At 37.4% G+C, this 15,866-nt stretch overlaps 1 protein-coding gene across 1 annotated transcript in view; it reads right to left on the bottom strand.

Annotated features, from left to right (window-relative positions):
- Positions 1-1,198: 1,198 nt before the first annotated feature.
- LOC140325023 (neuropeptide Y receptor type 2-like) overlaps positions 1,199-15,866 on the bottom strand; it is a 34,690-nt gene continuing 20,022 nt past the window's right edge. The window contains exon 2 of the mRNA XM_072403118.1: positions 1,199-3,948. Within this exon, the coding sequence (XP_072259219.1) occupies positions 2,788-3,939 (1,152 nt within the window). The 5' untranslated portion in view covers positions 3,940-3,948 and the 3' untranslated portion in view covers positions 1,199-2,787. The remainder of the gene's footprint in view (positions 3,949-15,866) is intronic.

Here is a 15,866-nt window from a genome sequence, read left to right on the forward strand (position 1 = left end):
AATAAATTATATGTATTTTTTTAAATCAGTAACACAAGGTTAAAAATAGTCAGTAAAACTTTGTTTTATTAAAATTGACATATGACCCAGGACTTTTTGTTAAATGATCATCTGATATATATTTTTGTAAGATACACAAGTTAATTTAATATTTATACCAAAAATATTTTATACATGAAATGAAGAGATGATCAGACTGCACTTTTTTGAAACACACATTGTCAGTTTGCCTGAAAATAGGCATGAGCATGGGTAGACAATGTGCTAATCTTCTAAAAATGCTTGTTGCCTAGTTGTTATGCTTACCCATTCATTAGCAATGCCACTTTTTGTGTTATTGACTTGGAACAAGAATGTAGATCAGAAAAATCAGAAGTTCTTATATGTATCCTTGTTCAGTGTCTACTGGCACTGTCTGAGAGTCACAACCTCCATGTTTCTGAGAGTTTACTGGTATTTAGAGACAGAAAGTATGCAATGGGTAACTGCACTTTCACCCAATGGCACTTAATCTTTTTTTTACCTCTGTCCTACATCCCATGGCTCCAGCCCATGATAATTTTCTACAATCTAAGATTTTTGTGCTGGCTTGTTAGTGATTTCACTACTATGCTGCTCAGTGCATTGTGGTCTAACATACAGAAGCAAAATCCAACCTCAATCAAGATGGCTGTTTCACACAAAGTGCAGAACAAGTTATGGTAAGTAAGTAAGATATGTAAGTAAGTAAGTAAGGCAAACTGGGTAAAAAATTATTTGCCATCAGTCTGTCTTTTTGAACACAGCGTTCAGAGTTCAGTTTCTCTTTAATGTAATTATATAACACATTTTCTATTGCCACCGATGGGTGTACACAAGAGGCTTAATATCCCTGGCACGCTATCCTGCTATCAGTTCCCTGGGTTTTGCTGATAGTTATCCTAAGTCTAAAATTTCAGGCTGGCAAAAGGCCACCAAACATCTCAGCAATGGCACTGCTTCTATTACACCTAGTGGTCTATTTAGAAAACAGTAAATATAACATTCACTGAACCATTCCCTGGTGGAAAATCAATTACTGCCAACATGTGAATTGAAATATATATATATGTCAATGGCTCACCAGCTCATAGATGTGTTGGCTGCATTAAATTCTTATTTTTTAATAAAACATTGTTAGCATTTTGGGGGGGGGGGGGGGGTCAACCAAGAAAGGCAAAATAAAAAAAAATATTAAACCTTAGCTTTAAAACTCATACTTAGAAGGTTTCCTTTCATGTTCTGTAGATGCAACAGAAAATAGGAGGAGATCTCGACAAAGTGGAATGATTTCCATTGTCAAGAAATTGTCACAGAACCAGGTGCTTTGTTGAGGATTTTACCTTCAGCTCTTCTCTTGCTCTGAGGATAGGTGTACTTTAACAATTCAAACATGAATTGCACCTCAGATAACTATGTACTCCAATGATTGATCCAAGAACAGAAGTAGATTTGAATGAATTATTTAAATGCACTGTTTTTACTGACAAACATATTCACAGGTCATGTGTAGCGGTGGAAGTATGAACAGTATTCTTTTACAGGAGCTCTTTTTAACTAATACTAATTACTAATTTATAAAAGGATAGTATGTCTGCTTGCAGGCATAGACTTATTTCATATTGTTCTTGATTGATCTGCATTAAAGTGTGTTGGGAATAACTTGATTCTTTATAAAGAAAAAAAACCTATATAACAGTGAGTTTAATTTTATTTAAATGTGAAAATAGAGCAACTCTATCCAAGAACACATACAACTAGTAAAGGGCTGCAAGAGCAACTAGAGGAGCAGAGCTGACAGGTCCCAAAAATTCTCTTGCCGGCCAAATTTACAAAGGCCATTCTCGCCTACATGTTTGACAAGCGAGAACGGCCCAATTCGCTGCAAGACCGAATTTAATAAATTCACTCTCATCCCTAATTACCATCTGTCATGTCCAAATTTAAAGTGGAACTAAAGTCTCGCTTTGCAAAATATAGGCTCAGGCAGGTGGTTATTACAAAAAGGGACAGACGATGTCCCCTCTGCAATAATCTATTTTACCTGCCTGATCCCACTGGGGAACTGTCAAAAAACGCTGAGTATGCTCAGCACAACTCAGTTTAGCCTGGGATAGGTGAGTCTCATGAGTTTAGTTCCACTTTATTTCTCCATGCACATGCCACAAATCTTTTCCTCTGTTGCTGTCCAAAGAGGGAAAAGGATATTACGATGCTGTTAAGATCAACGTATTTTCTGTACTGTAAAAATGTTCTTAGCTTGAAAAATAAAAGCACATGAAGCAACCACATTAAAAGACTGGCAGGTTGCTATAACACATTTTTGTTCTTGGATTTAGTTATCCTTTAATGCTGTTTGTTCCGCTTAGAGCAAAAGTTGACATTCTCTATGAATTTTATAAATACAGTGAATGATCCACCAGCAAATGTTAAATGGTTTTAAAATACCAAATGTAAATGGTTTGTGACATATTTCCGGCTTTATTAATATGACCCTTAACCTTTATGTTGAGACAGATTTATTTCACTTTTACATTTAAAAAAAGTCTTATGTCATTTTGATATTTGATATGTCTTAAATATTGTAAGTTATATGAATTATTATATTCTTTTAACTTTTAAAATACTGTACCATTTTGGTAGGTATTACAAGTTTCCCATATTATATGCTATATACAAATACAGTGTAATACTTAAATGTGTACAGTACACGTATGTCAAAAATGTCCATCTTCCACTAAACAAAGAACTCCTTTCAACATGGACCACCTAGACATGTGTTGGCTGCTGTCCATTTTCTCCAGCATGACGAAAACTCCCATGATACGTTGTGGCACGAAAGGTATAGGAGTGGCCTCTCAGTGACCCATCGACTTGACTAGTTTGTAATTTGTCCTTACAGCCAAAAAACAAGAGAAATCCATTTCTGTAGTTCTTATTCATCCATCCATAAAGGAGAGGGTTGGCAAAGGTAGAGCACATAGCAATGACATGGAAGATGGAATAGAGAAGCTTGTACTCCTGGAAAACAAGGCCACATCCCAGGTCTATAGCCACCTGAAAGACATGGAATGGAAGCCAGAAGACTGCAAATACAACCACCATCATCACTAACATCTTAGTTGTGTTCTTTCTTCGTTGATGCGATTCATTTCTGGGTGTTGGGCTTATGTGATATTTCAGTTTTAGCCAGATCCTGATATAACAGTAACAGATTACCACCAAAGGCAGGACATATTGCAATAAAAGCATTGATATGCTATAAATGGCTGCATCTCTGCTGTTATTCGAGGGCCACTTTTCAGTACATACGGTTATTGTGAGATTGATGGTTGGTAATTCCTCGTATCTATACTCTCGGAAGATTGCAAGGGGAATAGCAAAGATGGAAGCTGTCACCCATGTAACAGTGATAATTAGAAAGCTAAACTTTTTAGAGATCCGACTACTGAGGTGGAAAACAATACACCAGTATCGATCCAAGGCTATGACCATTAAGGTGAGGGTGGAGACATTGACGCTCATAGCCTGGGCATAAGGAAACAGATGACAGAGTACTAAGCCAAATTTCCACTCATCCATCAGCGTGTAGACCAGAGTGAATGGCAGGCACAAACTGTCCACCATGAGATCCGCAACTGCTAAATTAGCTATAAAATAGTTTGTTACCGTCCTCATGTTTTTATATTTTACAATCATGTAAATGACCAAGGAATTGCCAACAAGTCCTAAGAGAATGATTAAGGAATATGCTGTTATGAGAATCACCTGAACTCCCAGGATATTGGTGCTGTCCATCATGATGTTGCTCCCATGCAAAGACTGTATGGGGTTAACTGTACTCTTTGAATGCCAGCTTTTTGAGACAAGCTTCTCTGTCATGTTGGTTTGCTTTAATGTTCCCATTTTTACCAAAAACATCCCTTGGTTCTACAAATAAAGAAAATAAGTTATTGTTAAACAACATATGAAAACCAAACAGTATTACCTTTCATTTCTACAAGTTTAACGTTGCATCTACTATGACAGCAAAACCTTTATTATTGTTTTTCACAGAAGTTTGGTTATAAATTGAACATCTAACCAAAGCTAACAAACAGCCATACAGATATGTCACAGACATGATGTTGAATTATGTAGAAGTGGTTGCATGTATTAACTATATATGTTGGCATATTTGGTTACTGTTTAACTAGATTTTCTTGAACACCAATGTGGCATCTGATTCTTGTTAACAAGTTGATTTTATTTTAAAATACTCATCAAAATGATATCAAACATTAAAACATGTCTGACCTGCAGGCTAATTAGGAATTGAGGGTAATCACTTTAGTGGGGAAACAGCAGTAGAAACCAAGAAGTTGAAGATACAAGGTTCTACTGGCCAGCAATCTAAGAGGCATTCTTCCCACTGACCACCACACTAATGTACTGTGAGTTGTGGATATAGTAATTATAGCAGAGGTCCCCTGAAGCCCTGAAAGGGGTTCCCCCTATGTTAAAAAGGTTGAGAAACACTGTGTTAAGGTCTCAAGGAACCAATTAAAAAAAATAAAATGTATAGAATTTGGTGCCCTTAGTATTTTTGCTCTTAAAGGCCACTTTATTTACAAAATACTTTTTCATTTAGTAAAGTAATTTAGGGTCTCCCACTAACAAATGTTCACTGTGCAAGAAATGATTTACTAAGCTTAGTAAATAAGATGCAGGTCTGCTGACTTCAGCTATCCAATTAGGTGCAAACAAAAAGTATTTTTGTTTACATTTACTTGATCCCAATTGGATGTTCTTTGTAAAAATGAATTTTCATCAAATCAAATTCCCCGACCTGAGTTTTGAAAGTGAACTATTTAAACTTTAATTTATCAGTCATATTTTGTAGAGTGGGAAAATGGGGGATATTGAACATGTTTTATTGTTATCTGTGCTTTTCTGTTTTGGCAAAGAATATCTTCACATACTACTTGCTGTCCTGCTCTCTTCATTTCTCTCTTGCACACACTACCTGTTGCCATTCCATCCATATTTATCTCCTGCATATGGTACCTGCTATCATACCATCTGCACTCCTCTCTTGCACATGCTACCTTCTGTCATATCCTCTACACTAGCATTCGCCAAACGATGGTCCTCGGCTCTGGCCAGTGCGCCCCACAGCGGGGTTAGGAGAAAGACCCTGGGGAGGCGCACCGGCCAGAGCCACAGACCATGTCTCTCATATGGATTGCAGGCTCCGGGCAGTGGGTGGGTTGTGTCCCTGGTGTTGTCCCACCCTGGGTAGTGGACAGGTTTTGGCATTATGGTGCCACTCTGGGGGAAGTGTCTTCCTGTTTGAGTGACACCCTCATATAGCTAACACTTCAGCTCACAACATGCTTTCTTTCCTTTCTTTTTTACTACAGCCTTAATACCCTCTACAATTCTTTACATTCTCTCTACATGCACCTAAACATCACTCAAGCTTCACCATTTTTCTCACCATGTACATGTCCACTTTGTACACTAATATCAGTTCACTACATTACTCACACTTTACAACTGATGCTATATATGTTTAATTCAGCCGCTCATATCATTCTCCCCTATCTGCACATGCGTGATCCTTAGCGCACAGGTTATCTACACTGCTCATGCATGATCCTTCACGCACACACTATCCATATTCTCCCATTAGGGGGCCAGTTCAAGGCGTCATCCACCTCCTATGCCCTAGAGCACATGCACTGCCTCCATTATTATCCCTGGCACTTTCATGGCGGATATCGCATTGCGGCTCGATCTGCACATGCACCATCCTTCGTGTATGCGCAACCCATACTTCCGGACGCCAACCATCCCCTTCTTAAAGCGCCATACCCACAACTCTATTTTAGCTGCATTTTCCAATACAGCAGCATCATCTGGCAATATACTTTTCTCTTTCTTCATACATCCACAGGGTAAGACACCTCTATGCCATTCCACCTGTCCATGACTTGCAGCAACATTATACTTACCAACCCACTTTACTTTTCTCTCCAGCTAACAAGCTTACCACCTTTGATGCTCCTCATTTCTCCAACCATTTATATAATTCTTTCAGCGCATACAGAACTGTAAGTACTAACCCATATGCCTGCACCTATGCTACTATATGTGATTAAAATGCAGTGTATTTCTATGAACCATTGTAGGTATGCACCCCACATGTGCAACCTGTTAACACCAGTTATACGATCTATATGCATATTTGTGCAAACTATTGTCATAAACACTTATAGTGTTTAATTACCTACACACTAAATCCTATTTTATACATACCTTATGTCAACTAATTAGCTCTCACTACTTCTCTCTATAGCATGTCAGATACATTACATCAGGCATGGCACTAACCTATGCCTAGCATCACTTTATTTCTACTATACCTATATCAATTATGACAAAATTTAGTTCTAATAAACAGCCTAATATATGGATGCATATCTGCCTAAATATATTAGTGTGTTAATTTTACCCCACACAATATCTCTCATAATGGGTAATAGTCAAAACTTCATTATTTTTTATTTTTCAACTAATGATTTACTTTGTTTATTCATTATTGTACTCTTTGGTCTATATTACTATTTCATTATTGGATACAAATCACATTGTCAATTTAGATTTATAAATTTATGTTTTTGACTATCTACTACCAGTGATCGTACAATCACTTTATTACTATATTTGAATGTTGTATTGTTTAGCATATATGCATTATCTTTACATACACTAACTGTTTGTGATACCTAAAATCCCCTGAAGAAGCCAATAAGGGCAAAATGCGTCGGGCAGTTTTACTCAAGCATTCCAAGTCATAGGATCATCATTGCAGAGAGCATCAGTCCCCCTTCCATTCTATCCTTCCACCTTCTGTGTGGAAGACTGGGACAATTTCGCCTGTAATTCTTCTATTATGATTACATTTTCAATGTTATATATTGTATGTTATATGACTCAAATATATTATACCCACAATATACATGTATATTATGCCAAAAAAACCCTGCCTTCTCTCGTTTTGTTATATTGGGGTTGGCAACACCAAAGATCTCTTTAAATAATGCTTGGTAATTCGCACGTCTATCAAATACTCTTGCACATACTCCATGCAGTATTTTCACATTCAGCATTTTTATAAAGAAGTAAAGCTTCAATCTTTTTAACTTCGGCTCTCTACTTTTTTACTAGGAGTTTCAAACAGCAATAGACAGATTTTATATAAATGGTAAGAAGATATAAAACAGTTCCTAAACTTGCAAACTTTATAACTTTAAAAAATAATAAAGAACTGAACTGACCCTAAACCCTTCCATTTTCTATTGATTTTCCATTTGCAATGTATAGCCGGGTACCCTACATTGCACTAATCAAAGCAGCCACCTAAGTAAAGATGTCTAAAGAATTCTGTCAGTATTCAGTCTAGTAGTTGTATTCATTTTGTATGCTTCCCCTTCCTCTGGTCTATTCTGGTAGTGTTTATTTTATTTTTGCTATTACTGCCTCTGTCCCCTCCATACCTTTTCTCATGTATTCTCTGTCTGTCACTTTTTAGGTGTCTACACTCAATCAACAAGTCCTAGTGTAATATTTATGTGTTGTTTGTTCTTATTTCCAAACATTCTTGTTTTGCAACTGATATATCTTTATGATGGATTTTGGCACTGCTAGTACCTCTACCTTGATAAAGATGAGAGCTTCTGCACAACTATCTCTATCTCTAATGGTTTGCAGTGATACAAAACTTCATTCTAGTTACTGTGTTTGCACTCCACCAGATGGGGCACGGTACGTGTTCGCCCCACTACACCCCTGCTTGTGTCACTCAATGTGGAAGACACTTTCCCCAGAGTGACGTCATGATACCAGACCCCGGCCACTCTCCCATCGCAGGTCTGAGCATGCGATGGGGGAGTGGGCGGGTTGTATTTAGAGAGACAACCTGCCACCGCCCGGAGCCTGCGATCAGTACAGGGGACATGGTCCAAGGCTCTGGCCAGTGTGCCCTCCAGCGGGGTCTTTATCCTCACTTCGCAGAGGGGGGGGGCGAAACGGCCAAGCGTGCCCACTCCCCAAAAAAGTGAGTGCATGGAATTCCCACCCCTACCCGCCCAACTACATCCTTGGTCATCCCTGAACTCAACACCACCCCCTGCGTTGTATCTCTGTTTTTTGATCCCCAGACACCTATCCAAGGAAATATACTATGGTTTTTTAGCTTGGTTCCTCAAATGATTAAAAGCCTCAGATATATCCTAATGCACAAAACAAAGATCCAGGAAATAAATGTGTAAAGACATCGTCACTTTTCACTCTAAATCACCTAAGGTTAGCTGCCAGAGGCAACAATCTCACATTGCAGGTACTATACCTATCTGTAGGCATCAGAGTGCCTTGGTACGCCAGGACATGCACTGCTGCTTTTCAGGACGAATACAAGATAAAAAGTTAGATGTTCAGAGTACTACTTAGACACAAACTTCTTCCCAATAACATAGTAAGTCCTCAACTTTAAATATCCACTTTAATATCATTTCATTAAGTGTGATGAAACTCTAGAGCTGTTTAGGCTGTTCTGCAATTTTTCTAATTTTCACATTTAATAGATCTGTGGACTAGGTGCTATTTTAGCTTTGAGCTATTAGGAGATATCAACGGTAGGAGATTGACCCATATATCTCATGGGGAAAGTAAAACCTTAGCCTTCTGGCTAAATATGCATTATTAAACCTATCTTCAAACATTAAAACCACCTGCCTATTTGTGTAGTTCTCTTTGTTCCACCAAAGCAGCTGTGTCCTAACATAGATATATATTCTATAACACCTCTAAAGGTATTCTGCGGTATCTGGCACCAAAATATTAGCACCAGAAGTCACAATACTCTGCCCCCCCCCATGAGCTTTATTAGTAAGGACCCTGTATCCAATTCACCAATTGTCCTTCCTTGGTCTTATTTAGGTAGCAGCTAACCACCGCATTTCAGAAAAAACCCACATGACTTGCTGCTTGGACATGCTTTGACTGAGATTTAACAATCTGCCTGTCAAAGTTGCTCAGATTATTATACCTATATATGTCTGCTTCTACATCACTTCACATCACATATATACTGTATATATACTGTCCATTATATTTCACCTTTTGCCGGGTGCCATTGCAACATAATAATCAATCAATGGCATTTACTTACCAGTGTAGTTTAACATATGGGATTGGCTAAGTGTAAAATAATATTGGTCCAATATCGAATTACAATAGATCCATCAGCTTAAGGTGCGTACACACTTCCAATTTTTATCGTTCAAAACGAACGACGAACGATCGATTGGGCAAAAAACGTTCGTAAAAAAAGTAACCAACGACGCCGACGAACGAGGAAAGTCGTTGGAAACGAACGACCGGACCGGCGGATCGGATTGGACGACGATCGTTGACCATCGTTCGTGTGTACGGTCGTTCGTTGATCGTCCATGGTCTGAGCATGCGTAATGAACGAACGTTCGTTCACTTTCCTGTCGTGCACATAGTTCCTCTATCGTTCAAACGATCGTATCTATTGTGTGTACAATATCTACGAACGATCGTGTCGTTATCTGTATGTACAGGATCGGTGCTATACGATCGTTCGTAGATATCGTGCAGGATCGTTCGTCGTTCGTTTTCCAACGATAATAATTGGAAGTGTGTACGTAGCTTTAGTCAAACTGCACAATCTGTACTTCTTCTCATTGGGATCAGATTCCTTACTACTGTCCAACTTCCCATGTGGCTCCCAGTGTTTGCAGATTTGACAATTGGCGGCAAGAAAAACAAACATTTGGGTTGCTCTGCTCACAGTTTGGTTCTAGTTGTTTAGACTTTGTAGAAGACTTTCAACTGAAAGACAGCAGGGCAGCAGTTTGGCATCTTTTATTATACAATTACCCCCCCACTCGCACACACACACACACACCTTATACCTTTTTTATGAAGCCACAGCGCCTCTCCTACAGTGGTCATGGCTATGGTCCCTACTTCACATCACATAGTCTGTTTCTGCTATAGTAGAGGGCTGTTACCTAAGCAATCTCTTTTACCCATCTTTCCGCATCATCTGTTACTATTGCTCCCCTCCTTCATTGTCTGTTAGCTCTTGTTTGTCTAATATTTATCCTGCCTTTGATGCAGACATACCACAACCCTACCCTCTCTAACCTCTTGTTTCTGAGCCTCCGCCATTGTCCTGTAGAGCACTCCCATGGCCCTTACCTTTTATCTTAAAAACTACCTAACTGCCAGGTCACAACCAAAACTTCCCTCCCTCAGTCTTTAGCCTACCTTCATGTATGTTATGTCATCCACACCCATCTCATTTTTAAAGTTTTAAACCAATCTTCCTACACTGAGAAGTCCATCTATTAACCTTATGTTTGTACATTTTTCCATTTTGTCCACTGAGCCACAGACAGAGGTGTGGGCATTGGTAGACATAGAACCTGGTACAAGGACTAGGAACAATTTCTAGTATTTTTCTGAACAACTTTTAAAAGGATAAAACATTAAAAATAATGAATGTAATAGAGTGTATGTTCTGATTATTAAAGGACAGCAGTTTTACCTACTCTTTTTGTTTTGGGTGGATGACAGCATGGTGAACCATCAATTGGCATCACATTTGTCTAGAGTTGTCAACAACAAGCAACATTGTATCAGGGAATCCAGTTCCACCCAGCTACCAGTAACACTGCATTAAAAATTATAGTGTTGGCTTACACTTTAGTTTTTTGATAATCTCTCAACTATTTATCTTAGAATTCTATAAACTATGAAACATTGAACAAATAGCACCACTTATTCACCACCTATGCATTTCTCAAAAATCTCCTACAGTTATTCTACAAATAGACATTCAGCTACTCTGGATTAATGATTTTGCTCTGTACTAAGCCGTCTCTATACAACATGCTGAACTTCAGGTCACTTTCAATGGCAGAAATAACTAGACTATTATCTGCCACCAATAGTCTTTTGTTTAACTAGCATTATCGCCAAGATCTTTAATTATAGAGGGGAAATGGAAAAAGGGTCTTCACACAGCTAAGGATTAAAACTATCATTGGCTTTCCTGACACATAACAGAAATATCTGTAAATTTTTTTACGATTGTATTTTAATGCTACTGGAAACATATTTTACTGTTGTATTTTGTCAAGATGTTGTTGTTATTTATTTTACCCATGTTTATTACTTTAGAATTACTGTTGTGCTATTTCTAGATTGTACTAGAATGACAATTGCTAGATACATTAGATGGTTCATAATAATAAGAAGTCTTTGCTTACCTTCTAGGCCCCTTTTATTGAAGCATATGCAAATGACATATGCAAACACACTGATTATCCTGTTTGCTCTACTGATTAAATCATTATCAATGGCGCATCAACTTGGCTACTGTTATAAAAGCATTTTCTGATGATTGTCTGTCACATTGAATCTCCTAGTTTTGCAATAATAAAGCCACAGCAACCTATTTAAGCAGGCTTCACATTCATGCACACATTCAGGGATCTATATATTTTCTCCCCTCTTATGCTTTTGTTACTTGGTAACTTTTTGCGTTCTAGGTGGTTTAAGTTGGTTGGGGCACACAAAAAGTATTGCCATGTCCCACCTTCACTAGCAGCCAATATACCATGTTTTTCTAATGTTATATCAATATATGTGTATGAAGAAGAGAAGTGTATATACTTGAGTATAAGCCAAATTAATATATATAAACTGGAGCAATGTAATTTTTAAATAATACCTTGTTGATGTGCTTTTTCGTGTCAACTTTTGTCTTTTTTTTTTTTTTTTTTTACTGCCTTGAATGTTAGCAATGACAGCAATTTTTTACCTTAGGTTTATACTTGAATCAATGTACTTTTCCTGTTTCTTTTCTAGGTAAAAGTAGGTGCTTCGGTTTATATTGAAATTGGTTTATATTCCAGTATATGCAGTATCCTACTTCAAGAAGATATTTTTGAGGTTTTTAATAAACCATAATGATCTGGCTCAAAAGTGCAGACCTGAAGCAAACAAAAAAGCAAACATAAAGGGATCCATAAAAAAATAAAGTGATCTGCTGGTATAAAATTCTTTTTAGACTGTGTTTTCCACTGTACTCAATAGTTCCTCCTGCCAACCATCACATAGCTTCGGAAAACAGCAATCATATGAAGGTGAACCAAAGGAGCCAATGAGCTAAATCAGGGACACAAAAAATCATTGTTGGTGTTGTTTCTAAACAGACTTCAGGCGATTAATTTTCACCAATAAAGTGGCTTTCAGTGGTGTAAGCAGCAGAAGTAGGTATTTACACTTTTCTTTCCAAGCAAGTTATACCATTTGTGGCAGGACTAAAGACATTAAAAAATTTACACAAAGTTAACAGGCTTTCATATAGGCTATTTTGGATATTTGGAGCTGCAGGCACCGTGGAACAATTCATCCTGAAATATTACAATTAAAGGGCTAGTGTTTGTTAAAGTCACCTTTTATTGCCTCCTGTTCCCAACGCTTTGAGTTATTAACATTCTTATCTAAATGTGAATACAGAATGTACTCTTGGGAACTATAGCTACTTCAAGCTTGACCTGAACACATTCAGTGCTTCTGCTGTAAATCTTCGAAGTGGAAGTTTGATCTGCTTATATTTTGTCTTCCCTGGTAAGTTCTTTCTCCCTTCATCAACTTTATAATGAAATTCAATAAATTATTTTAATCTTCACTACATGCCATAAGGCCCTAGTTGAGTGACATTGTTTACCCAGACAACAATCCTCCAGTCTAGCGCTGTACTTCTCACCCATTGACATAGTTCAGCCTCAGGTGGCTAGTAGCACTTGGTTGCCTCCACTACTTGGGTACACAAAGGATGGCATTTGACAAAAGGATGGAAAAAATATTGACATGGGACTACAAAGTCAGGACTGAGTTGAATGGAAGACAGAGTTAATGAGAAGGTTTATTTGAGTAGTTGACACTAGAGACATGGAACATTTCTCATTTTGACATCTTTTAACAGAAATTTCTAAACCATCTGACAGCAGTATTGCTAATCCATGTCATAAGATATTAGTATTTGTTGAGGCTGTCCTCACAGTCCTTAATGAAATGAATCAATACATAACGTGCAAATTACTGTTACCTTGTCAAACCAATTGTTTTTATAGTATACTATATGAAAATACAGTGAGAAAAGTTCGGGTTTATCGATCACTTACCTGGTCCCGCTGTGATCATCCAGCTTCGTTCTCCAGCGTCGTCCTCCAGCGTCGATCTCCCTCTCCAGCGTCGGGTGCCTTCTCCGAGAAGAAGAAGCCTGCTTCTTCTTCTTTGTCCGTAGCGTGTACGTGTCCCTCGGAGATGACGTCGGCGCGTATGCGGGAAATTCAAATTCAAACTCATTCAAACTCATTTTGTATTGGATTGAATACAAACTCCTGTATCCAATCCAATACAAAATAATTCAAAATAAATACAAAGTATGTAATTGGTAAATTCAAACTCTCATTTTGTATTGGATTGAATACAAAGTCCTGTATCCAATCCAATACAAAATAATACAAAATATATTTATGTGGTTTTGTCTATAGGTATGTGACGTTGGACGGTTGGACACTAGGGAGGAGTTTTAGAAAAATATATTACTATACAGTATACCGAATTATCGCATTTTCAGTATTTTTCATTTATTTATGTATTCTTGTTTAAGCTGATTTTTGTGTCTTTTATTTAATTTTATTAAAAGTAATTTTTTTTTTTTACATGATTGTGTGTTTCAAACATTTTTTATATTCATGATATCTACTAGACCCCTATTCGGACATATTTCTGTAAGTTACAGGTCTACAATTTAAAAAAAAAAATTTCATAAAAAACTGTACCGCTTTTGGTACAGAAACCTAGACATCAGTGTAATGCCCAGGTGGTTAATGTAGTTTTGGATGTGCTTTTATTATGCACGGTAGTTAATTACTGATTAAAAGTAGATAACATGTATTGTTTATCTACAAAATAACCTTTAGTATGCTGAAATGCTATATATCATAAACAGTCATGAAATCACTGAATCCTATTTCTTGCCATCATGTTCTAGAAGTATGTCTGCATGGTTTGCTGCACTGTTGAAAATAATATGCATGAATATTCTGTACCTTTTATTGGTTACCTGCCCCACAAATGTCAATGGCTTCACTGTTTGTAGTTATGTCATCTTATGTTGCTGCCTTTTAAGCTAAAGCCAGGTATAGCAAGGAGAGGTGTTTTTTTTTAGAATAATGCATTGATTTAACTGTGCGTTCTTGTAGTAGAGGGGCAGTGTCATGCTGATGGAATGAGATGATTTACTAAAAAACATAATTCACATATAAATAAAGACAAAAATATAAAGAAAGGAGGTTTGAATTCCCAATGATGTAAATAATGAAGAATCATTGATCTGGATGGCAGCCCGATCATTGCACCAGTTAATTGCAAAGTCCCTGAACACATGTTGTCACTAACATAAATCCCTTTCCTAAATCCATTTTTTGCATCTTATATTTCTAAGGATTTTAGAAATATTTGTAAAATATCAGACTAAATTCAGTTTTTTGCATCTGTCTCCAATATGTTTAGATATTTTTTTTCTCCCCAATATACTTCTTATCTTCACTGCACCCTGGGCAGCTACCTCTGCTACCTTTCCCTAATTACATCTCTGCTGACTGGAATTCTCATGTAAACCTGGTTGCCTGGCTTAAAAAGATTGTACAAAATATGGACAGCACAACGCTCCTCGGTCTTGGAACTGATGTCTATGATCAATTTGCTTTGCAAGCTACTAATAATCAGAGTAATGCTTAGGGATTCAAATTTGTATTTTAAATTCTGTGCTCTTGGCAGAGAAGGAAGTTAAACTCCTTCAACCATATTATGCGACTGATAATTGTCACCATGTAAATATTTACTTGAAGGATTACGGGGCCATGCAGGCTGGCCTGGCTGGTTAAATAATCTAAACAAAGTTTTCTGCTATTCCCGTGACTCTTTTTCCGCTCACTGATTACAGCAGGCAGGGAAAACAATTGCTACATGAATCACTAACACGGCACACTTTAAACAGAAAACGACTGTAGATAGAGAATATGTAGGTGTCTGTGTACATGTGTTCATATTGTTACTAAAAAGCCTCACCTTAATACATAAAGTGACATTGTTAAATTAGGTAAGTCACCTTTATGTACAACCCATACATGAAAGTAGATGCTATTTATCTGGGTTTAGCAGTGAGCAGTGCACGGAAGGTAAATTATGCCACCAAAGGCTGCCTGCTGTGCACAGGGGGTTATTTTGGTGTTTCTTTTTTTTTTTAGTTTTATTTATGTCCTATAGAAAAAGCAGCCAACTTTAAAGCCTAATGGCAGCTTCTAGTATTTCTCCACATTCCAGGATGTGGTTGGACATTTGACTGTTTCCTCTTAAGATGCAGGACTATTGGTCTTGCATTATGGGGTGTGTCAAAAGAGTCTGCCACTATAGATGACATTGGCAAATAGTACATTCTATGGAGAACCAGTTGCACAGAAGTGGGAGAATTAGGTAAATAAGTACAATTTAAATCACATCTAGACAAGCATTTATTCCTAATTCATCTCTCTCATCAGTTATACCAAAGCAATTTTGCCTTGCCGCATAGTGTCGACCAATTATTTATTTTAGTAAATTATGTAGATAAATGAACAAAAAAGTTTTGTGTGAGTCAGTTTCCTCCCACATCCTAAGATCCTCCAGTTAGGTTAATTGGGTCCCCCTTAAAAAAT

Source organism: Pyxicephalus adspersus, chromosome 2 (assembly GCF_032062135.1).
Source record: "Pyxicephalus adspersus chromosome 2, UCB_Pads_2.0, whole genome shotgun sequence".
NCBI classification, from domain to species: Eukaryota; Metazoa; Chordata; class Amphibia; order Anura; family Pyxicephalidae; genus Pyxicephalus; species Pyxicephalus adspersus.